The 22,628-nt window shown below is 51.2% G+C and overlaps 1 protein-coding gene across 1 annotated transcript; it reads right to left on the bottom strand.

Annotated features, from left to right (window-relative positions):
* Positions 1–927: 927 nt before the first annotated feature.
* Positions 928–16,306, bottom strand: LOC310634693 (H-2 class II histocompatibility antigen, E-S beta chain-like; the record flags this gene model as incomplete). Its single annotated transcript, XM_083353227.1, has 6 exons — positions 16,151–16,306; positions 13,843–14,115; positions 8,103–8,384; positions 7,851–7,934; positions 1,451–1,474; positions 928–941 (listed from the first exon to the last, which is right to left on the bottom strand). Exons 1-6 carry the CDS (start codon positions 16,233–16,235, stop codon positions 928–930), a joined length of 762 nt encoding a protein of 253 aa, XP_083209353.1. The 5' UTR covers positions 16,236–16,306.
* Positions 16,307–22,628: the final 6,322 nt, after the last annotated feature.

Below are 22,628 nucleotides of genomic sequence, written 5' to 3'. Positions count from 1 at the left end.
GTTCATACAGAGTTGATAGAATGTGAAAGAAGTTGGAAGGGACCTTGGAGGTCATGTAGTCCAACCCCCTGCTTGAGCAGGTGAAACCCTTTACCATTTATACCATCATGCAGGAGAGTCTGTACCATGAGAGCCCCAAAAAGGGAGGGGGGAAGGGAGGGAGGCGTTGGGAGGCAAAATGGGGCAGGACCCTCCAGTGCTGAAGAAATGGCTGAAATGGCTTGGGGAGTGTAGGGGGAGTCTCAGATGCCCCCCGAATGGCTCCCCACAAGAGCTTGGGGAGGACCGTGGCTGATGGCATCCTAGTCCTCAAAATTGGGCTTGAGGGGAAGCAGAGCAAGGGGGGGTCCGAGTAGGAGGGGGGTCCTGCCCCTTCCCCTCCCTGAATCTGGCCACCCTCCTCCCAAACCAGTTCTGGCTTCAGACCCAAAGCTGCTGGGGTGGTCCATGCAGAGGCAGTGGAGACCTCAATCTGGAGAGAGGGAGGGGAGAAGGGAGGACCCACCTGGAGGGGGAGGAAATAGGAGGAGGAAGAGGAAGAAAGGAGGAATTCCAGAGTTTTCCTACAATGTTTATTCTTTTACATCAAAGCAAAGGGAAGGGAAGGGATTCGGAGGAAGAGTGATGCAGATGAAGCTGCTGTGGATTCAAAGCAGGGAGAGATTTGGGTGTCTGGAATGACAGGCAGGCCCAGAGTCCCCAGAGTCAGTCTACATGGTCTGCACCCCTACCTCCCAAGAAAGGGAGGCCCTGAATGAAAGATGGGGGGGGGCTCTCAGCAGGAAAAGCTCCAGGCTGCCCTTCTCCTCTTCTCCCTAATCTAAAATCTTGAGACTCCATTTTTCAGAGGTTGCAAAAAAGCCAGAAATTCATCAGCTACTGAAAAAAAAATTCCTTTTCCATCAGGAAGCAGGAATGACGGCAGGATTAATTCATGAGGGCTGTAGAGAAAAAAAGATGGGGAGAAAATGAGAATATAAAGTTAAACCTTCAGTGTAAATAACTTATTATTCCTCCCTATCAGCCCCCCCCCAGACAGACCCACACTGCAGGGGGGTGGTTGATAGGCAGGGGCGGAATGAGGGAAAATCTCCCACCCCCACCCCCATTTCAGGGAGGAAAGGGATGCAAAGGACCAGCAATTCATTTCCCCAAAGAAAATTCATTCTTATGGAATTTTCCCCAAACGACATAATTGCAGCACTTAATCAAAAGATTAAGTGCTCCCCGCCCACCACGTTGGAAAAAACCTGGTCAATATTTTACTATTTGTGGTGTGTCTGTATTTGTTTTTGATTCCAATGCATTTTCAGGTCTCTGTAAGGAAAAGCTGCCCAAAATTTCAAAACTTTCTTTTATCCACAGAAAGGAAGTTTTCTTCAGATACATTTTTTTAAAGGAACAATTAACGAATGTTGAAGTAACATCTACAACTTGAGGAGAAACTCACCTGCAGGAGGCTGGATGGGAATTGCTGGAAGGAGAAAAAGAGCCAATCAGAATTCTTCATGGGCTGGAGGATTCAGGGGGTCTCCCTCCCCATCAATAGCCCATAATACAGAGCCTTGGTGGAGCAGTGGGCTAACGCCTCCTTAAGTAACACCAGCTGCCTGCAATTAGTGCAGGTTCGAGTCCCACCAGGCTCAAGGTTGACTCAGCCTTCCGTCCTTCCCAGGTAGGTAAAATGAGGACCCAGATTTTTGGGGGCAATTAAGCTGACTTTGTAATAATGCCACTTGGGGGGGGGGGGTGAAAGCCCTAATAAGCAGGCATATACATAGAATGAAGGCTACTGCTAAGCTTGTAAGCCGCCCTGAGTCTTCGGAGAAGGGCGGGATATAAATGGATTTTTTAAAAAAAAAAGGTTGCAGGATGCTCACTTATACAGCAGACTCTCAAAGAACAGAATTTCCCATGCAAATTTCCAAGGGAGCCTTCTTGCCATCTGAGAGGTCCCCCCCCCGGATGGTCCCCTCCCCACAACCTCTTATCCAGCCCCCAGACTCACCTTTCTTGCTCTTCAGGTAGAGGGAGAGCCCCGTTGTCAGGACCCACCTCAATCCACATCTTAGGAAATAAGAACTCTTGGATGCAAGTTTAGTCCAAAAGGAAAATGTTTACTAGGAAGGAATTGATTGTGGGAATACAAGACGGAATCTGAGAAAAGTTACATTTCAATCCTATATAAACCATTCCCATTCCAGCCCCTCCCCTCATCCATTTGGTCAGGCTGTCGTCAGTTGCTAGGTGTCAGGTTCTTCCATGGGAAAGGGAACTCTCCTTGGTTTTATGGTTATTGCTTCCCTTTTTTCAGTTGTAAATGAAGACACAAACCATATCTGTCTGTCCCCCTCCCTTCCCCCGTTAAAACATCCCCTGTTGTTTGAAAATCGCTTTAGTAACCATCCTCTCCCCCCCCTCGGAGAGATGGCAGAATCCCCAGTAATAGCACGTTGTTCTACCTATACAATTATGAAATGTGATATAAATGGATTCTGACATTCGGCTCTCCTTTCAGAAAAAAGATGAGTCCATCTGTGGGGAAAGAAAACATATAACTGTTAGCCTGGTTTGTTTGGATATTCTGTATGAAACCTCTTAAGCAACTTAGGTGCTTTAACATGGAGTTTGTTAACCCATTCGTTTTCTGAGGAGGGGAGGTGTTTCCATGCCACTAAATATTGTATCGTTCCATGGTGTTTTCTGGAATCTAAGATTTCTTTCACTTCAAAATGTTGTTCTCCTTCCACCATGATGGGGGGTGGTGGTGGTGGGATTTTTTCTCGTAGTGGAGATTGTTGTTCTCTCTTTAATAGACTGCAGTGGAAGGTTGGGTGTATTCGTCTAAGATTTTTGGGTAGTTCTAATTCAACTGTTACTGGGTTTATGATTCTTTTAATTGGAAAGGGTCCAATATATTTTGGTCCTAGTTTTTTACAGGGTTGGAGTGATTTCAGGTATTTTGTGGATAAATATACCATCTCTCCTACCCTAAATGGTGTGGGATCGGTTCTTTTTTTGTCTGCCTGTGTCTTGTATGCTTTTCTGGCATCTTCCAACGCTTTCCTAACGATTGGCCATGTATTTTGTAATTGAGCAATCCATTCCTTCAGGTCAGGGATAACCGGTTCTTTTGGGGTTAGTTCTGGTATTGGGTTGAAACTCTGGCCTGTAGCTACTTGAAAAGGAGTGTAACCTGTGCTTGAGTGGACTGCATTATTATATGCTACTTCTGCAAAAGGCAGTAGGTCCGTCCAGTCGGACTGCTGAAAATTAATATAGCATCTCAGATATTGTTCAAGTATATTATTAAGTCTTTCAGAAGCTCCGTCTGTCTGAGGATGGTGACTAGATGACAGTCCTTGGGTGGTTCCTAAGAGGGATAAAAATTCTTTCCAAAATGCCGACGTAAATTGCACCCCTCTGTCAGATATGATGCGTTGTGGTACCCCGTGCAATCTGTAAATATGCTGTACAAAAAGTTTTGCTAATGCTTTTGCAGTCGGGATTTTTTGGCAAGGTATGAAGTGTACTTGCTTAGAGAACAGATCTGTGACAGTCCAGACTACGGTGTTTCCATTACTTTCAGGCAGTTCTACGATAAAATCCATGGCTATTTCTTTCCATGGGGCTGAGGGGTTTGCCACCGGTTGTAACAGACCTGGCGGTTTCCCTTGCAGTCTTTTGGCCATCGCGCAAATTTGACAGCTACCCACATAGCTTTCTATGTCCTTTTTCATAGATGGCCACCAAAATTGCCTTTTAGTTAAGTGTAAGGTTTTTACAAAGCCAAAGTGTCCTGCTGATTTTGTATCATGGCACAGTTGCATGAAATTGATTCTCTGTGTGGCAGGTATATATAGCTTCTCCCCCACCCACGGTAGTCCATCTTTAATTGTGCACACATGTTTATTTTTCTGGAACCATTCATCACTTTCCAAAGATTTCCTGAATTCTATTCCAGTTTGGCTATCTACCTTCGGCTTCATTTTTTCTTGTGCCCTGGTGGTGACTGGTGCTGCCAGTTGTTGTTCCGGTACAAGTGGTTTAAAGTCAGTAACTCTTGTGCTGTTATATTGGGGCATGCGGGATAATGCATCTGCAAGGAAGTTCTTTCCCCCCGGTAAGTGTTTGAGAGTGAAATTGAATCGGTGAAAATGTTGGGACCAGCGGGCTTGCTTAGGAGTGAGCTTCCTGGGCGTTTTTAGTGCTTCCAAATTTTTGTGGTCTGTCCAGACCTGGAAAGGTATTTTATTTCCTTCTAAAAATTGGCGCCATGTTAGTAATGCCCACCTCAGCGAGAATGCCTCTTTTTCCCATATTGGCCAGCGTTGTTCTGTTTCTGTGAGTTTTCTGGATGTGTATGCGCATGGTTGCAATGTCCCCCCATCATTTTCTTGTAATAGTACGGCTCCTACCGCTACATCACTCGCATCTGCCTGTATTACAAAAGGTTTGTCGGGATCTGGGTGTTTTAGGACAGGTTCAGCAGAAAAAAGTCTCTTTAGCCTCTCAAATGCTGCTTGACATTCCATTGACCATTTCAGAGGCTGGCTGGGTTTCACGGGTGACCCCCCCTTCGTTTTCAACAAATTTGTGAGGGGCATGGCTATTTGGCCAAATGCGGGGATGAATTGGCGGTAGAAGTTTGCAAACCCCAGGAAACTTTGCAATTGCTTCCGTGTGCGGGGGGGTGCCCACTCTAGTACTGCTCTGACCTTCTCAGGGTCCATTTCGATGCCCTCTGGAGATATGCGATATCCCAGGTAGTCGATTTTTTCCTGATGGAATTCACACTTCGATAATTTAGCATATAAGTGGGCAGCTCGCAACTTCTTCAGGACTGCTCTGACTAGTTTGATATGTTCCTCTTTAGTTTCTGTGAAGATAAGGATGTCATCGAGGTAAACCAGGACCCCCTTATATAGGTGCTCTCTCAGCACGTCATTAATTAATTGCATAAAGACTGCGGGTGCCCCTTGCAGTCCGAATGGCAATACTTTGAATTGATAGCACCCCATTGGGCAGTTGAATGCAGTCTTCCATTCGTCTCCTTCCTTAATCCTAATTCGGTAGTATGCTTCCCTCAGGTCTAGTTTGGTAAAAATCTTTCCTTTCGATAGGTGGGATAACATATCCTTCATTAGGGGAAGGGGGTACAGATTACATTCACTAATTGTGTTCAAATTTCTATAGTCCACAACCAAACGAAAGGATCCATCCTTCTTCTCCCTGAACAGAACCGGGGCGGCCACTTTGGGTTTGGCAGGCTCAATAAATCCTCTTTCTAAGTTTTTCTTTATGAATCTCTCCATTTCTGCCATTTCCCTTGGGCTCATGGCATACATCCTGGGTTTTGGGAGTTTTGCCCCAGGTTTGAATTCTATGGTGCAGTCTGTGGGGCGGTGGGGGGGAAGCTCATCTGCTCTTTCCTCACTGAAAACCTCAGCCAGGTCCCTGTATTCCTCTGGTATCTCTGGTAATCCCTTCTCTTTCCCCACTGCTGCTGTCTCCTCCCTCTGGGTTGGGGGGGTGCTTTTGGAGTCTACGTTCTTCTGCCCCCCCTTTGGGAAGTTGAGTTCTGCTGTCCTCCAGTTTATCCCGGGGTTCCATTTCTTCAGCCATTCCAGTCCTAGGATCATTGGGCATTCCATGCCTGGGGCCACTATAAACGTTATGTCCTCCTCATGGGGCCCCAGTGATAGGTGGATTGGTAAAGTGGCTAGGGTGGCTGGTCCTCCCCCTGCTATTGTCCCATCTAATTGACTAAAAGAGATTGGATGTTTTAGCCTCCTCACTGGGATGCTCAATCTCTCCACCAGCGTTGGGCTGATAAGGCAGCGGATGCACCCAGAGTCTATCAGAGCTTTTATTTTGGCTGCTTCAGGCATAGGGGAAGCTAATATAGTCACTGTCTTAAGCATGGGTGGAAGGGGTCCACTTACCAATGGTTCTCCCTCTGAGCTGTCTTCCGAGTTGTCCACCGTCCCTGCGGTGCAGGCCGGAGTCCAGTCCCAGTTCCTGGCAGGAATTGTGGACTCTACAGCCTCTGTCCCCTTCATGGAAGATTCTTTTGTGTTGCCTTGGGGCTTCCCCGGCTTCTTGGAGGATGATGCCTCTGGTTTTCGGGGGGGGGGGGCTTTTGAACGACATTCTGCAGCACGGTGGCCCTCTCTCCCGCAGTTGAAACAACTTGTTGATTTTTTGGCTGTGGCTGGTGGTTTTTCCCCCTCGCGTGTTTGCTCGGGTGGCAGGCGGCCCCATGGTTTTCCTCTGCGGTGTCTCTTCAGTAGGTCTATTTCCACTTCCTCCGCCAGGATGTACCAGTCGTCGAGGTGGGGTGGGTCTCCTCGAGGCAGGCAAGCATCATACAGGTCGTAGTTCAGACCGTCTTTGAAATGGCTAAGGAGGATGTCTTCTGGCCAGTTCAGCTTGCTGGCAATGGCTCGGAATTCTTGGGTATAATCAGCCACTGTTCGCCTGCCCTGCCTCACCGTTTTGATTCTCTCCCGGGCCTTACGGTCAGCCAAAGGATCCTCGAACCGTCGCCTCAAAGATGACATGAATCGGTTGAAGTCGTTGAGTTCTGGGGCGTTGGAGTCATGCAAGTTCACCACCCAGTCTGCAGCCATCCCGTCCAGGGCAGATTGCACAATTCGGATGCGTGTTTTGTCACTGGGGATGTCCCGTCCGTACTCTTCCATGTAGCTGAGGACTTGGGTTAGGAAAAATCCCAGTCGTGATGGCTCCCCCTTGAATTTGACTTCCAGGGGCGGGAGTCTTTGGCTGGAGCGTTGTCTGCGCCGTGGCCGGTATCGCTCCTCATCCTGGTCCCCATCTGTGGTTCTGGGGGGGTGGGTGGGTACTGCTGAGGCAGCAATTCCTGTTCCATTGGATGGCCCCGGGGTTTCAGGTGTTGGATCCCCTCCGTTACCTTTCCAGTTGCGTCCCCAGGCGCTGCCTCGGTTGCGATTTTCAGCTCTCTCCTCCCTCAGTGAACTCAGGGTTGCTTTCATCAGATCAATGGCCTTTTCCAGGATCCGCTCCTCCTCGCTGGCGTGCAGGGAACTCTCCATCTCTTGCCTCCATTCCGGTTGGTGGTTACTACGCCTCAGGGTCTTTTCTCCCGAAGCCTTTTCCCACTCACTTTTCCTTCCAACGCCCATCGACCACCGGGGTTTTCGGTCGTACTGCTCCACCGCTTCTTCCCCGGGGGAATATGCTGCTTCAGTTTCCCATTGTCTCTGGGATTCCATTTGGGGGGAAGACTCCCCCTCCATGGGGCTTCCCTCCTCTCTTGCTTCGTCGCCAGACATTTGTATTTGTTGCAAAGTCCCCCGGTAAGGTTTTCCCTTCCAGGTTGACTCTTAAAGCAGATTCCGTCTACTGTCAGGACCCACCTCAATCCACATCTTAGGAAATAAGAACTCTTGGATGCAAGTTTAGTCCAAAAGGAAAATGTTTACTAGGAAGGAATTGATTGTGGGAATACAAGACGGAATCTGAGAAAAGTTACATTTCAATCCTATATAAACCATTCCCATTCCAGCCCCTCCCCTCATCCATTTGGTCAGGCTGTCGTCAGTTGCTAGGTGTCAGGTTCTTCCATGGGAAAGGGAACTCTCCTTGGTTTTATGGTTATTGCTTCCCTTTTTTCAGTTGTAAATGAAGACACAAACCATATCTGTCTGTCCCCCTCCCTTCCCCCGTTAAAACATCCCCTGTTGTTTGAAAATCGCTTTAGTAACCATCCTCTCCCCCCCCCCCTCGGAGAGATGGCAGAATCCCCAGTAATAGCACGTTGTTCTACCTATACAATTATGAAATGTGATATAAATGGATTCTGACACCCGTGGCAAAGAAGATCACCCCGATCAGGGCCCCCATAATCCCCGTCCAGAGCTTGCTCCTGGCCGAGTTGGAGGATCGGGGCTCTGGGGAAGGAGAAGGAGCCTCCCCTGAGCAGGAGGATCAGGGCCAGCTTCCCCCCCCAGGAGGGTCCTTCCTGGCTCCCCCCACAGGGAGGGCCTCTCTCCCCCCTCAGGACAGGAGGGTGTCCCCAGAGCAGGAGGGGAGGAAGGGGATGGAGGGGAGGGGCTCACCCCACTGGATGGTGATGGGGGCCTCCAGGCTGGCGTGCTCCACCTGGCAGGTGTAGACGTCCCCCCGCTGGGGCTGGGTCTCCAGCATCACCTGGAGCTGGTAGGTCCAGTCTCCGTTCTGGAGCTCCTCCGTGAAGGCCACGCCCTCCTCCTCCGGCCGCCCGTTCTTCAGCCAGCGGACCTCGATCTCCACGGGGTAGAAGCCCCTCGCGGTGCAGAGGAGGATGGTGTGGGGGGAAGCGGGGTCCAGCTTGGTGGAGGAGATGGAGACGGTGGGCTTGGCTGGAGGGGAGGAGGGGGAGGAGGGACACAGGGGAGACACAAAGACGGCCAAGAAAGGGAGACCAAGTTGGTTAGTTCAGACCAAGATCCCTTTTCACTCCTGAAAATATTATTTGTTTCACGTCATTTCCAAAGCAAATTGCAGCAAAAAATTAAAGGGGATCCTGGAAGATGGAAAAACATAAATCCTTTTAGGGCCTCCCTTTTTCCTTGCTTTTGAGGCGCTGACTTTTAAAACTCCACAAAAATTAAAAGCATCATTAGGCTAGAATGATTAGAAATAAAAAGCATTTTTATTATTATTATTTCACAGCTCCCCAAAGTAGGGCTTGTTTGCCAAATGCAGAGGCCTCTGTTCATTATTTACTTTATTTAGCTTATTCCGTTTGTTTTGAATGTCGATAGAATTAGTCTAGGGTGAAGCTAATCACGTACCCAGAGGCTTGACTGCCTTGATTTATTGATGGGGTTCGGTTCAAGACGCCTTATCTGGAAATAGGGCGGTGACTTCCACATAGGGCCATGATCTGTTGACGTGATCAACACCACGTGGGTTTGTTTACTTTGATGACGTCACTGATCAAAAGGGCTGATAATTTTCATTAAAAAAAGGTATACACTATAACTACTTTCATAGATCCACTCCAGCTCAGAGACCTTTTGCTAACCACGTTTTTCTCCCTTGAGGGATTCTCTTACGAACAGCTAATTATATCATGTTTAAGAACATGCAATTTTTAAAGGTTTGCTTATTTGCAATTCAATCCTGGGATCTGGTCGGGATTTTTTTTTATGAACAGTGAATTATCCTCCTGGGTTTGCAGGGAAGAATTTAGGTGTAAGAATGAATTCCAGACTGAACATGCAGAGAACAAAATCTGCCTCACTTCCTCTTAAATATTCCATAATTTCCGGAAGGAGCAAATTCCCAGCGTCTCCCCGTAAAATGCCCTTTTCTCTTGGGATCTGGCAGTTTTCCTCTTCTGGAAGGAAGATCTTATTTAATTCTTTGGTAGCGTATTATTTTTGCAGACCCCGGCAACAAGAAGTGGCAACAACTGAAGATGAAACATTGCTTTTGTACAATGAAACCTTATCGGTTAATAGAAATATATAAGGTTTTTTCAAAATATAAGCAAATAAAGCTAGAACAACAAACGTAGGCAATTTGCCAGGAATCTGGAACAGGGAACTAAACAATCTCAGGCTTCAGGGCCGAAGGAATCCCCGAAATTCACTTCTGATGTTTGTGGGTGTTTTTTGAATCTTTGCCCCCAAATGAGGAACCTTCCCAGGTAGGACGAGAGAAGCGATTCGGCTGCAGGTGAAGCCGAGTCTGTGACCAAACAGGGGGTCTCAAGGGGGGCTTTTCTCCCAGACCCCCAAAACTGGATGAACAAACGACTCTGAATAAAGAATGAAAAGGACTAAAAGATGGACAGGGCAGAGCAGACGAAACTTCCCTAATTCCCTTTTCCAGACCCTTTGGAAGTTCACTTTTTATCCTAAAATCTCAAAGGCCCCAGAGGGGAAGGGAGCCCCCCCCCATTCCAGAAAGGGGGTGAAAATGGGGTGTGGGGCTTCGCTTGGGGGGTGCAGAGGAGGAGGCAGCCGTGGGGCCGGTCAGCATCCGAAAGCCCTCCCCCTTTTAATGATTTTTTTTATCACTGGATTTTAATCATCCTTGCCTTTTAAATCTTAAATTATATATACTATTTTGGGGTTTTTTATATCTTATGTGTGTGCCATGCAAAGTCCCTCTGTGTGTGAGAGAGACAGTTTCAAAAGTTGATACGGGAAGAATAAAACACTCAGACAGTTTCAAAGCCACCTTAAAAGGAATCTACTTCTTTGAGATGGGAAAGAATAAGGAAGAAAATCTATAGGAAGCTACCTGAATGGCTTTCAACAATGGAAGCTTTTGCTTACCCAAATTTAATTCATTATGACAAAGTCGTTGACTTATAAAGGTATCTTGGATAACGAAGGGAAATTGAAAGATAGAGAAGATTTACAATGACAAGGTATTGATTTAGCATGGTGGCCATATTTGCAAATTCAAAAGAGATAAAGAGAACAAGATTCCATAAAGAACAGACAGAATTCAATCAAAGATTGTTAAAAACAGATGAAAACTTGATTAGGAAACTCTATAGATTTCTGCTCAATTTAAAGATGGAAGAAGAACAAGTAAAAGAAACAATGATAACTTGGGCAAAAAACTTTGGATATTCTACAGACTTGGAAGACTGGCAGAAACTCTGGGATAGAAATATCAGATCGACTAAAGCAGTCTCATATAAAGAAAACTTGTATAAAATGTTTTATAGATGGCTTATGACACCAGTAAGATTACCGAAAATGTTTAAAAACACTTCAAATAATTTCTGGAAATGTAAACAAAGGCCAGGTACTTACTATCATATCTGGTGGACAGGCCTTAAAGCAAAAAAGGTTTGGGGTTAAAACACAGATCTGATTATGAGAAGGAGAATGAATATTTAATATTGCATGTACTGACAGCAGCGAGAATAGCATTTGCCCAATGCTGGAAAAATGAAAACTTATCAACTGAAGAGGTTTTAACTAAGAAAATCTTAGAATGTGGAGAAATGGATAGATTGACGTTAGAGATTAAAGAGAAAGAAGATTCAGTTTATTATAGAACCTGGGATCATTTTTTTACCAATGGTTAGGAAAATGAACTACCGTATTTTCTGGCGTATAAGACGACCTGGCGTATAAGACGACCCCCCCGACTTTTAAGAAGATTTTCAAGGTTTTTCGTCTTATACGCCGAAAAATACTTACATGCCCTGCCCTCCCTGTCCGTCGCAGAGGAGGTGAAGGCCCGACTGGCCCCACCGGTCTTCCCGCTGCTCCCGCGCTTCTGCCGGCCCCCGAGGCGCAGCGTTTCCCGGGTGGCAGGCAGCGCCGGAGGGGAGCCGCCACCCCGCCACGGCCGGCGCCCCTCCTGCTTCCCCCCCAGGCCTTGAACTTCTCCCATTGGGCGCAGGGCGGGGCAGTTCCGCCCGCAGTCTCTTTTTTAGAACTCGTGCCGCTTCCCTCTCACTGTCGGCCGAGGCACGCTCGGCCCGGGCTCCCGGTCCCTCTTCCCGGCTGGCTTCCCGCCCTGCCCCTCATGGAGCTGGACTGGGCGTGCAGCCTCTCGGTGTGGCTGCTTTTCCTGGGCAGCCTGGCGGTGCGGCTCCTGCGCTCGGACCTGTTGCTGAGCCGGCGGCTGCTGCTGCGCGTGGGGCTGCTGGCCATCCTGCAGGCGCTGGGCCAGGCCGTCCTGCCGCTGCCTCTCAGTGCCGCACTCACGGCGGCTGCCTGCTGGCTCGTCTTGGTTGCGCTGATGCGCCCGAGCGGCTGCTTCTCCCGTCCTCGGCGGCTCGCACTCCTAGTTGCAGCGCATTGGAGTAAGCGCCGGCAGAGGCTGCTCTTCGGTCACCCGCCGGGAAACTTGCCAAACTGGGAGAGCGACTGCCGTGCCCACGCCCCGCCTGGGACGCCGCGCCTGCCTGCCTCTTAAAGTGCCCACCCTGCATCCCTCTGGCCAAGGCAAAGGCGGCTGATGAGGACACCGACCTCGTTCCACGGGTGGCGGGAAGAGCTGCCATGTCTGGGGACTCCTCTTCCTCCTCCTTCCCCCCCTCCCGCCACCCTCTCGCCTCACGAAACGGCCTCTTATTCTGGCGCGCAGCTCCGATCCCGGCCACCAGGCTGGCTCGTCTCCGACAGCACTGCCTGGCGGAAGCGCATCCCCGCAGGGGGGAGAGCGGTGCTGGTGACAGGTGTCCGGCAGGCGCGAGGCCCTCCCCTCGGGCCAAGAGCCAACGGGCAGCGCCACCTTCGCGTGGGGAGAGCCGCCCGATGCTCCCACCCAGCTGTGTCCCGGAGCCGCGCCGGAGTTAGCTCAGTTGCACGAGGCGGCCCGGCTTTGCAAGAACGGGAGACGCTCGACTGATTTGTTTTTTTTCCCGGCGTATAAGACGACCCGGCGTATAAGACGACCCCCCAACTTTTGAGAAGATTTTCATGAAAAATACCGGAAAATACGGTAGTGAGAAATGAATGTGATATGTTATCGTGAATGTATATTAGTAAGAAGAATGAAATGTATTGATTAACTGATACTGTTTTTTATTATTGTTTATTACATTTTCTACAGTCATTTATTACTACATTAACTATTGTTAATTGAACGTATGTACCCGGACAATAGCCTGTTTGCTAAAGATAGAAAATGTTATTGGGGGATAATCCCAATGTTGATCCCAACCCCACCCTAAACCCTAATCCCTAACCCAATCCTATTTTATCCCTAACCCTATAAAATTCAATAAAATCCTTTATAAAAAAAGTTAATAAGTCAATCAATAAATATTATTGATTTATTCATATAAAATATATTGAAATATTATACAGCATACAGATTATATTGAAATCTATCTACCTACTGGGCAAGAGAGAGACCTTGCTGGATTCCTCCCCCCCCCCAGAAAAATATAATATTTTGTACAATATTCTGGAAAGAAGTTTTTTGGACCTGGGGAAGAGAAGGAAGATCGTGTGACGAAAGGGAAGGAGAGGAATATATTTCTTCCCTCCTTTTGCATGTTTCATTGTCACCGTTGTAGAATTCCTAACATTTTAGTGGTAATTTATTTTTACCCATTTTTATTTAGGGGTGATGTTATAATCCTACCCCCTCCAGACCCCCGCTTTGAGGGAGGGAGGGAGGGGGGCGGCTTAGGAGGGTCTGTTGCCCTCCGGGTGAGATTCAAGGTGCTGGGGATGACCTATAAAGCCCTAAATGGCCTGGGTCCGGATTACCTTAGGGAGCACCTGCTGCCAGCATCCACTTCCCATCGTCCTGTGCGTGCCCACAGGGAGGGCCTCCTTAGGGTCCCGCCGGTTAGGGAATACCGGCGGGTGATTCCCAGGGGGAGGGCCTTCTCTGTGAGTGCGCCCACCCTTTGGATCGAACTGCCGATGGAGCTTCGGACTGCCCCCCCCCCCCCGACCTTCGCTCTTTTCGCCAGGACTTAAAAACCTGGTTGTTCGAATTGTCTGGCCTGGACTGAGGGATTTTAAATTTTAAAGTATTTTAATTAAATCATACGAAATTATATGAAATTAATTTTAAAATTTTAATTTTATTGTTATTATGAATTGTGGGTTTCTACTAATTTAATTCCATTTTATTCTCTTTTTGTACTGTTTCAACTGCCCTGTGAACCGTCCTGAGTCCTTTGGGAATAGGGCGGTATACAACTAATAAATAATAAATAAATAAATAGCGATAAATACCAAAGAATAAATTTCCTAGATCGGAGAGCAGAGAATAAATAACGGGCAAATCTTTATCTGGGAGAGTCCCAATCAATGAAATGAAACGGGGGGGGGGTCTCCGCATTGCCCCCCCCAATGGAAATCCCCCTCCCCCACTCACCTCTCCGGCCAATCACGGGGCCGCCCTGGAGAGCCTCGTAGTTGCCTCGGCAGAAGCGATCCACGGCGGCCTTCCTGTCCTGCAGGTAGAACTTATTCCTGTTCCAATCCTCCGCGTCCACCTTCCCAAACTCTGTGACGGCCTCGTACTCCCCGCGGGCGCTGTCGAAGCGGGCGATCTCCTGCCGGTCGTAGATCTCCCGGTACAGGTACCGCACCTGCTGCGTCCCGTTGAGGAAGCGGCACTCGGACTTCCACTGGACCAGGAAATGGGCTACAGGGAGGAGGTGGAGGGAGGAAAGTCAGGAGGGACTCCCGGGCCCATGGTCCCCAGCGGCTACTGGAGGAGGGGCCCACGGGGGGAGGGGGAGGGACTGCCGGAAGGCGCCCCCTGGAGGAGGGACGGGGAACCGTCGGTCCCAGCGGGATTCAGCCGGTCTGCAGGGAACGCTGGATCCCGGGGGGAGGGGAACTCTTTGCCCCCCCAAAGCAGGAGGAAGTATAGAGGGAGGGAAGAGACCCCCCGCTGGGCTTGAGGGAAGATAATACCCAAACTTCTCTTTCCCTCTTCCTTTTGGGAGCACAATAAGGATACCCGGACCCATGCTCCTGGGCTCTCCCCCGCCCTTTGAGCCCCACTTTCTCTCCCCGTCACCCCGCCCCATCTTAAGCCCCACAAGCTGCCTTTGGATGCTTTGCCAGGCCTCTTTTCTCTCCCCCTCCCAAAAGACCCCCCCTGCAGCCCCCCCCATGCCACCTGAAAGGGGGGGCTGCAGCCCCCTTCACTAAAGGGGGGGTTTGGAGGAGCAACTCAGACCCCCAACATCCCTCCCAAGAGAAGTGGAGAAGGCGAGGGACGGGAAGATTTTCAGTCTTGGGGGCTGCAACTTCAGGGGGGTCTTCAGGATGTGTGTGGACTTCATTTTTTGCCCCCCCCATGACTCTCCACCGCAGTCTCCCTTTCTCTTTCTGCCTCCAGGGGTGGACTAGATGCCCCTTTAAGCTCCCTTAAGGCCAGCCCTCAGGAGTCCAGGCTGGGTCTGGGGAGACTTCGGAAGGGCCAGGGGGAGCCGGGGGTCTCTCCGGAGAGTCTCCCCCTCCGGGTCTCGCTTGGCCCAAAGGGGCTTTTCCCAAAGGGAGCAGGAATTTCCTGGGTTTTCCCTTGAAGACGTTTCGCTTCTCATCCCAGAAGCTTCTTCAGTTCTGACTGAATGGTGGAGGGTGGAAAGACTGATATTCTTTGGGGTCCTTTTGAAAGTCGGTCCCTGGTTCTCTGAGGGGCCTTAGGACCCCCAGGGGTTTATCTGGGCCCTCTGGGTCCCCTGAATTGGGGGGGCAAAGGGGTGGGGAGCCTTCCTGGGGCTGCTGAAAGAACCCTGTTGGAAGGAGGAAATGGGGGTCCTTTCCCTCCCCCTCTGTTGAAGGGGGGCTGCTCAAGTTTGACCTAGATGGCCTGGGTGGTCTGGGATCCTGGGAATCCCCAAATTCCCTAGTAATCCTCCAAATTTTCTCCCCCCCCCCCGCAACTTCCCTTCTACTGGCTGCCTTTGTGTGATTTGGGGATTCAGCCCTCTTTCCTGTCCCCCTGGAGCCCCCCAAGACCATCTCAAAGGGAAGGGGTCCAGACCTCCTCACTAAAGGGAGAGTTTTGGGGAGCCAATTTAGGGGAGCAATTCAGACCACCCCCGAATATCCATCTCCTCAGTTCCCCCTCCCTTCCGGATCCCGATTCAGCAATGGGGGGATATGGGGTGGGGGGTTCTGGGTCTCCTCCCCAAATTCAGAGTCTCCCCCCAGAAGGAATCCAGCTCAACTCTTCCCTCCCCTTTAAAAAAAGTCAGAAGAAAAACTGAGGTTGCAAAAACCCTTTTGCCAAAAAGCGTCTTTTTCTTATACATTTGATGGCATTTGTGGATTCAGGTCTGAAAGTGCCTCAGTTTCCCCCTTTCGCTTTCCGTCTCCTTCCTCTTTCGGTGCCAGAAACTTCGGGGCTCAGGCGCTAATCCGGTGTCCTCAAGGTCCCCCTCCCACCCAGCCACGGAGGGGGGGGGGGACAGAGAGAGGGGCCCGGATGCCTTCCCGCGACCCCCGCCCACCTCGCCCGCAAGCAGGGAGGGGGGGCTCCCTCTCCGTCTTGCGGGGAGAAATGCTGAGAGGGAGGGGTGGAGACCACGCGGAGATCGAGGCTCCTGCAGTCTCCCGCCTCTCTTGCCCTCGACCCCTTTTCCCACTTCTGGGGTCCCAGTCGCATTCCTCGCCCCCCAAAACACTGAGGGTCCCTCCCCTCCCCCGCTGAGCCCCCTCCTTACCGGGGGTCTCCTTCCCCGCTTCGCTTCCGGGGATCCGGGCCAGCGCCCCCACCAGCAACAAAAGAGGGACCCCAACGGAGCCCATGGATGCTCCCCACAAGCGCCCCCAAAGGGAGGGGAGAGAGACGCGGAGGCTCCCAGCCCAGAGGCGGAATCGGGGGGGTCTGGCTTGGGGGGAGGGGCGGTTTCATCGGACTTCGGGACTGGGAGGGGCCAGGAAAGCGGAGCGACCAATGGAATTTTCCCTGTCTGCAGCGTAATCGGTCTCCGGGCAGAGTCTGCCTGAGTTCATCCACAAGAGGAGATAGTGCGAAGCCGAGAGAGAAGCGGAGAAAGTTGGTGCTTCTCTCTCCCTCTTCCTTTCGGGGGCATAAGAGGCGGGGGTCATAATAAGGACACCCACACCCATGCGCCTGGGCTCTCCCCCTTTCAAGCCCCTCCTTCCCTTTTCCTCCCCTGGCTTTCATCTTCAGCCCCACAAGCTGCCTCTGGATGCGTTTCGAGGCCTCTTTCCTGTCCCCACCCACCCAAATAGAGCCCCCTGCAGCCCCCCAAGACCGTCTGAAAAGGGAGAGTTTTGGGAAGCCAATTTAGGGGAGCAATTCAGACCCCCCCATATCCTTCTCTCTCAGTTCCCCCCTCCCCACCCCGTCCCGAATCAGCAATTGGGGAATATGGGGTGGGGGTTCTGAGTCTCCTCCCCAAATTCAGAGTCTCCCCCCAGAAGGAATCCAAGCTCAACTCTTCCCTCCCCTTTAAAAAAAATGGAGATTCAGAAGAAAAACTGAAGTTACAAAAATACTTTTGCCAAAAAGCGTCTTTTTTCTTAGACTCTTTACTGGCCTTTGTGGATTCAGCTCTGACAATGCCTCAGTTTCCCCCTTTGGATTTCGCTTTCCGTCTCCTTCCTCTTTCGGTGCCAGAAACCTCGGGGCTCAGGCGCTAATTCGGTCTCCGCAAGGTCCCCCTTCCAGCCAGCCACGGGGGGGGGATAGAGGGGCCCCGGCTGCCTCTTATCCCACCTCGGCTGCCTTCCCGCGACCCCTCTGCGTCCTTCTGAGGGAGGGGGCGGAGACCACGCGGAGATCGAGGCTCCTGCAGGCTCCCGCCTCTCTTGCCCTCGACCCCTTTTCCCACTTCAGGGGTCCCAGCCCCATTCTTCGCCCCCAGAAAGACTGAGGGCCCTTCTCCTCCCCTCCCGCCACCGAGCCCCCTCCTTACCGGGGGTCTCCTTCCCCGCTTCGCTTCCGGGGATCCGGGCCAGCGCCCCCACCAGCAACAAAAGGGGGACCCCAACGGAGCCCATGGATGCTCCCCACAAGCGCCCCCAAAGGGAGGGGAGAGAGACGCGGAGGCTCCCAGCCCAGAGGCGGAATCGGGGGGTCTGGCTTGGGGGGAGGGGCGGTTTCCTCGGACTTCGGGATTGGGAGGGGCCAGGAAAGCGGAGGGACCAATGGGATTTTCCCCTCCTGTAGCGTCATCGGTCTCCGGGCAGAGTCTGCCTCGACTTCGCCCGATGGAGGAGATAGTTCGGCGCAGAGAGAGAAGCGGAGAAAGTGGGGGGGGGGGGTTTAATCCCTTCAGTCTGGGGGGGGCTGCATTTTAGGGGGCGTTTTATGCCAGCTCCGGAGGGGAGGGAGGACTTCCATTTTCACCCCACCCACCCCCATGATTCCCAACCAGAGCCTCCTTTTCTCTGTGTGCCTGGAGGGGTGGACTAGATGCCCTTTCACTTCCCACAGGGAGCCTAGTGCAGGGCTTTTCAACTTTTTCACCCACTTTTAGGATGTGGCGACATCCGAGGACCACCAGTCGCCTAGCAAGGTGTCAAAAAAGGAAAAAAGTGATGAAGGTCAGGTAGTTTGAGCCCCCCCCCTCCCCCCCATGTCCTGGACGGAAGACTCGATCCTGACTCCAGAGGAGGTAAAGTTGCCATAGGTTTTTTTATTATTTTAATCCCATTTATATCCCGCCCTTCTCCGAAGACTCAGGGCGGCTTACAAGCTTAGCAGTAGCCTTCATTCTATGTTTATGCCTGCTTATTAGGGCTTTCACACACACACCCCAAGTGGCATTATTACAAAGTCAGCTTATTGCCCCCAACAATCTGGGTCCTCATTTTACCTACCTGGGAAGGACGGAAGGCTGAGTCAACCTTGAGCCTGGTGGGACTCGAACCTGCACTAATGGCAGGCAGCTGGTGTTACTTAAGGAGGCCTTAGCCCACTGCTCCACCAAGGCTCCCCCTCCTGTTCTCGGGTGGGGGGACCCTCCCCATCCCCCTCCTCCAAGTCTTCCCTCGGGGTCGCCCCCACTGCAACTGAGCCCCTCCCCTTCCATGCTGGTCCCCCTTTTCCCCTCTTTCCCACCCATCAGACCCCCCCCCCTTAGAGAGCCGAATCTCCCCGTAACGTCTGAAGGGGGAGAATCGGAGCCTTTGGGTCCTTTGGGCCTCCAGGGACGTTTCTCCAGCCCTCCCTCGTTTCTCCCCTGGGCTGTCCGGGGTCTCCTCGGGGGTCGGGAGGGCCACCCCAGCCTCTTCCCGGGGGGGGGGAAGGCAGGGGACCGAGGGGGCCGCCCCACCCGGAGACTCAGCCATGGGGTGGAGCAGGACAGCTGCCCCGGGGAAGAATCCTGGCTTGTTGCCTGCTGGATCAGGGCCGGTTCCTCGGTTCCGCTTCGGGGGAGCCCAGCGCTTCTTTCCGGGGGGGGGGAAGGGAAGCGAAACTCCAGCCCTTCTCCAGCTGTTGGGGGTCGGGGAAACACACAAAGGTCCTCTCTGTGTTTGTGTGTTTGTGTTTGTGTGTTTGTGTGTGTGTGTGTTTGTGTGTGTGGGGGGGGGGTCGTTGAGGGCTGGGGGGGCAGGGAGAACCCAAGAGAAAATCCAAACCTCGCTGGGGAGACACGAAAAGAGGAGAGGAGTTCTGCTCTGATCAGAGGCTGCCTGGATCTGGGACCCCCTTTGTGCGACTGGCTGTGTAGACACAACGGTGGTGCGGTGGGGGCAGCCCCTCCCCTCGCTCCCCCCTCCTGCTCTGGGGACCCCCTCCTGCCCGGAGAGTTTCTCCTCGAGTGATAGACAGACGTCTAGACGGGTGCTTGCCATTACACGCGCACGCGCACACACGGCTCCCTCCTACTCAGCGGAGACCCCCATTCACAGCAGCCGCTGCAACCATCCAGTCGCTTATCCGGAACAGCGTCGGTTCTGCTTGGGCCGGGGTGGGGGGTGGGGAGGGCTGGACTAGAAGACCTCCGAGGTCCCTTCCGTCTCTATTCCCTTCTAAAAAAAAAAATCTGCTTAACTCCAAATCCTCCTCGGCCCTCAGCCAAGGCCACCAGATCCGGGAAGATCCCCAGACGCCCCAGATCTAGCAGCCCCCCCACAACCATATTTGTGTCTTCAGCTGAGGCTCTGCTGAACAGGCGTGCAGGTGTACAAACACACACACACACACACACACACACACACACACACCTGAGGCCTTTTCCAGCACTGCCTGCTCAGCCCCACAGCCGCCCCACACTCCGAAGCCCCCTCCCTCTGGGACAGCGGAAACCCCCAGACTCTTGCAGGGCCCGGGATGCTGCTGCCCCCCCACTTCGTGTCCAGGGTGGGGGGCCCGGTCCTGGCCCGTCAAAGCGCCATGCGTGGGCCCCCCTCCAGAGTCCCCCCCCGCTCAGAAAAGGGCTCCGGCGATCCTGCGGCCGGTGGCTTTGATCTTTGGGAAGGTGGCGCAGATGTCCATCTCTCTGGGCCGGGGGCTCCTGGGTGGGGAGGCGGGAGGGGCATCTTCCTGGGGGCTCCCTTGGGCCGGAGCAGGAAGTCCAGGCTGAAGCCTTTCCTGGCATAGAAGACGTTGGCCAAGACCAGCTTTGCGGGAGAGAGGGGGATCAATGGGGGGAGCCCCACCAGGAAGGCCCTGCCCTCCTCCCCAAAACCCCTTTTGTTCTATTCTATTCTTAACAAAAAGTTCATCTGTTTTCTCCCTTTAGTTTTGGGGTTACCATATACACACCCCTGGCTCTGTCCGTCTTTCCCCCTTTCATGTTAACCCAAATGCACTCAAGGAGATTTTCCTCTTTGCTCTCTTGCATTTCTACAGCGGTGTGGTTATTTTTTATATCTATTGTGCAACTGCACCTCCTCTTTCATTAGGTCTGTTTCTTTCTTATTGGTTTGTTTGTTTAATATATAAAATACAAAGAAAAATAGAAATGGGAAATTAGGGGAAGGAGAAAGAGAAGGGAAAAGTAAGTGTGAGGCGCGAGGGAAAAAGAGAGAAAAAAAGGTGTTGACATCTGACTCTTTTTAGCACAGTACAAGACTAATTAAATAAACAATCCAACCTCAACTTTTTGCTTTTATATATTACTGTATAACTAGCCATTTCTGTAATGACCAATTTAGCTAATCGACAAAACCAAAGTCATATCAGGTCTGTTTCTTTTGAACACTTTAGATGTTAAAATATTAAATTTAATAGTTGGAAGAGGAAAGTGTACAATGGTGCAGAACACAGCCTGCTAGTTGAGTGAGGGCGGGCTCCTGCATGAGGCAATCTGTGCTCTGATTGGTTGCTGCGGCTGTAAAGGGGGCATTTCCCTTTTCTCCCGCCTTTTTCTTCTGTGTGCTCTGTCTGCTCTTTTGTGATTTACCTCAGGATTTACCTCACGATGGAGTGATAGGCCTGACTATTTTATCTGCTGTAAATATAGATGTTAAACATACTTATTGAATTAAAACTGCAAATTTGGGTCAGCGTCTCCCACTTCATCTGGACAGCCGCTGCTCAATTCCTCCACATTAAATCTTTTTAGTTCTGCCTTCCAGTCCTGGGTTTCACCCCACTAAGTTTCAGGAATTGCCACAAGGACAGACCTGCCTTTGGCTTTTGAGTTCTCCCTGCTTATTCCTCGTACTTTGAGCGTTTGTGTGTAGAGGCATCTGAGTCCCTTTTGGCTGACCCTCTATTGGGTTTCCAATAGAGGCAGGGCTAGAGAATAGAGAAAGGCAGGGCTAGATGAATCAAAAGTTGGAATTAAGATTGCCGGAAGAAATATCAACAACCTAAGATACGCAGATGATACCACTCTAATGGCAGAAAGTGAAGAGGAACTAAAGAGCCTCTTGTTGCAGGTGAAGAAGGAGAGTGCAAAACTTGGGTTGAAACTTAACATTAAGAAAACCAAGATCATGGCATCTGGCCCTCTCAATTCCTGGCAAATAGATGGGGAAGAAATGGAGGTAGTGACAGATTTTATTTTCCTGGGCTCCAAGATCACTGCAGATGGGGACTGTAGCCAAGAAATTAAAAGACGCTTGCTCCTGGGGAGGAAAGCCATGGCAAATCTAGACAGCACACTAAAAAGCAGAGACATCACCCTGTCAACAAAAGTGCGTATAGTCAAGGCTATGGTCTTTCCAGTTGCAATGTATGGTAGTGAAAGTTGGACCATAAGAAAGGCTGAGCGCCAAAGAATTGAGGCCTTTGAACTCTGGTGCTGGAGAAGACTCCTGCGAGTCCCTTGGACTGCAAGGCGATCAAACCGGTCAGTCCTAGAGGAGATCAATCCTGACTGCTCTTTAGAAGGCCAGATCCTGAAGCTAAAACTCAAGTACTTTGGCCACCTAATGAGAAGGAAGGACTCCCTGGAGAAGAGCCTAATGCTGGGGAAGATCGAGGGCAATAGAAGAAGGGGACGACAGAGAATGAGGTGGCTGGATGGAGTCACTGAAGCAGTAGGCGTGAGCTTGAATGGACTCCAGAAGATGGTGGAGGACAGGAAGGCCTGGAGGAATGTTGTCCATAGGGTCGCGATGGGTCGGACACGACTTCGCAGCTAACAACAACAACAACTATTGGGTTTCCACATCCCAGTGTGGAAGAGCTCACTTCTTTTCTGCCCAAATTCTTTTTGGCCCAAAATTTCAGAAATCTGTTGTATCCACAGCAAGGAAGTTTTGTTCAGGCACATTTCTTTTAAAGGAACAATTAACCAATATTAAAAGAGACATCTATCACTTGAGGAGAAACTCTCAAGGCAGGAGAGGGTCCCAGGCAAGGAGGGGGGAGGGGAGGGACTCCCCCCACCACACCACAGTTGTGTATACACAGCCAGTCGAACAAAGTGGGTCCCAGATCCAGGCAGCCTCTGATCAGAGCAGAACTCCTGCCCTCTTTTCATGTCTTCCCAGAGAAATTTTGATTTTCTCTTGAGTTCTTCCTACCTCCCACCAGCCCTCAACACAACCCCACACAAACACACAGAGGAACCTTGTTTGTTTCTGCAACCCCCAACAGCTGGAGAAGTGCTGGACTTTCGCTTCCTTCCCCTCCCTGTCCCCAGCCTGAAGCGTTGAGCTCCCTGAAGCGGAACCAAGAAACTGGGCCTGATCCAGCAGGCAACAAGCCCAGATTCTTCCCCAGGGCAGCTCAAGGACTATCTGGCTCTGCCCCGCTGCTGAGTCTCCGAG

This window comes from Vipera ursinii (assembly GCF_947247035.1).
Source record: "Vipera ursinii genome assembly, chromosome: 2".
Lineage (NCBI taxonomy): Eukaryota > Metazoa > Chordata > Lepidosauria > Squamata > Viperidae > Vipera > Vipera ursinii.
The sequence above is the reverse complement of the archived record's forward strand: the minus strand, read 5'-3'. Positions and strand labels throughout refer to the sequence as shown.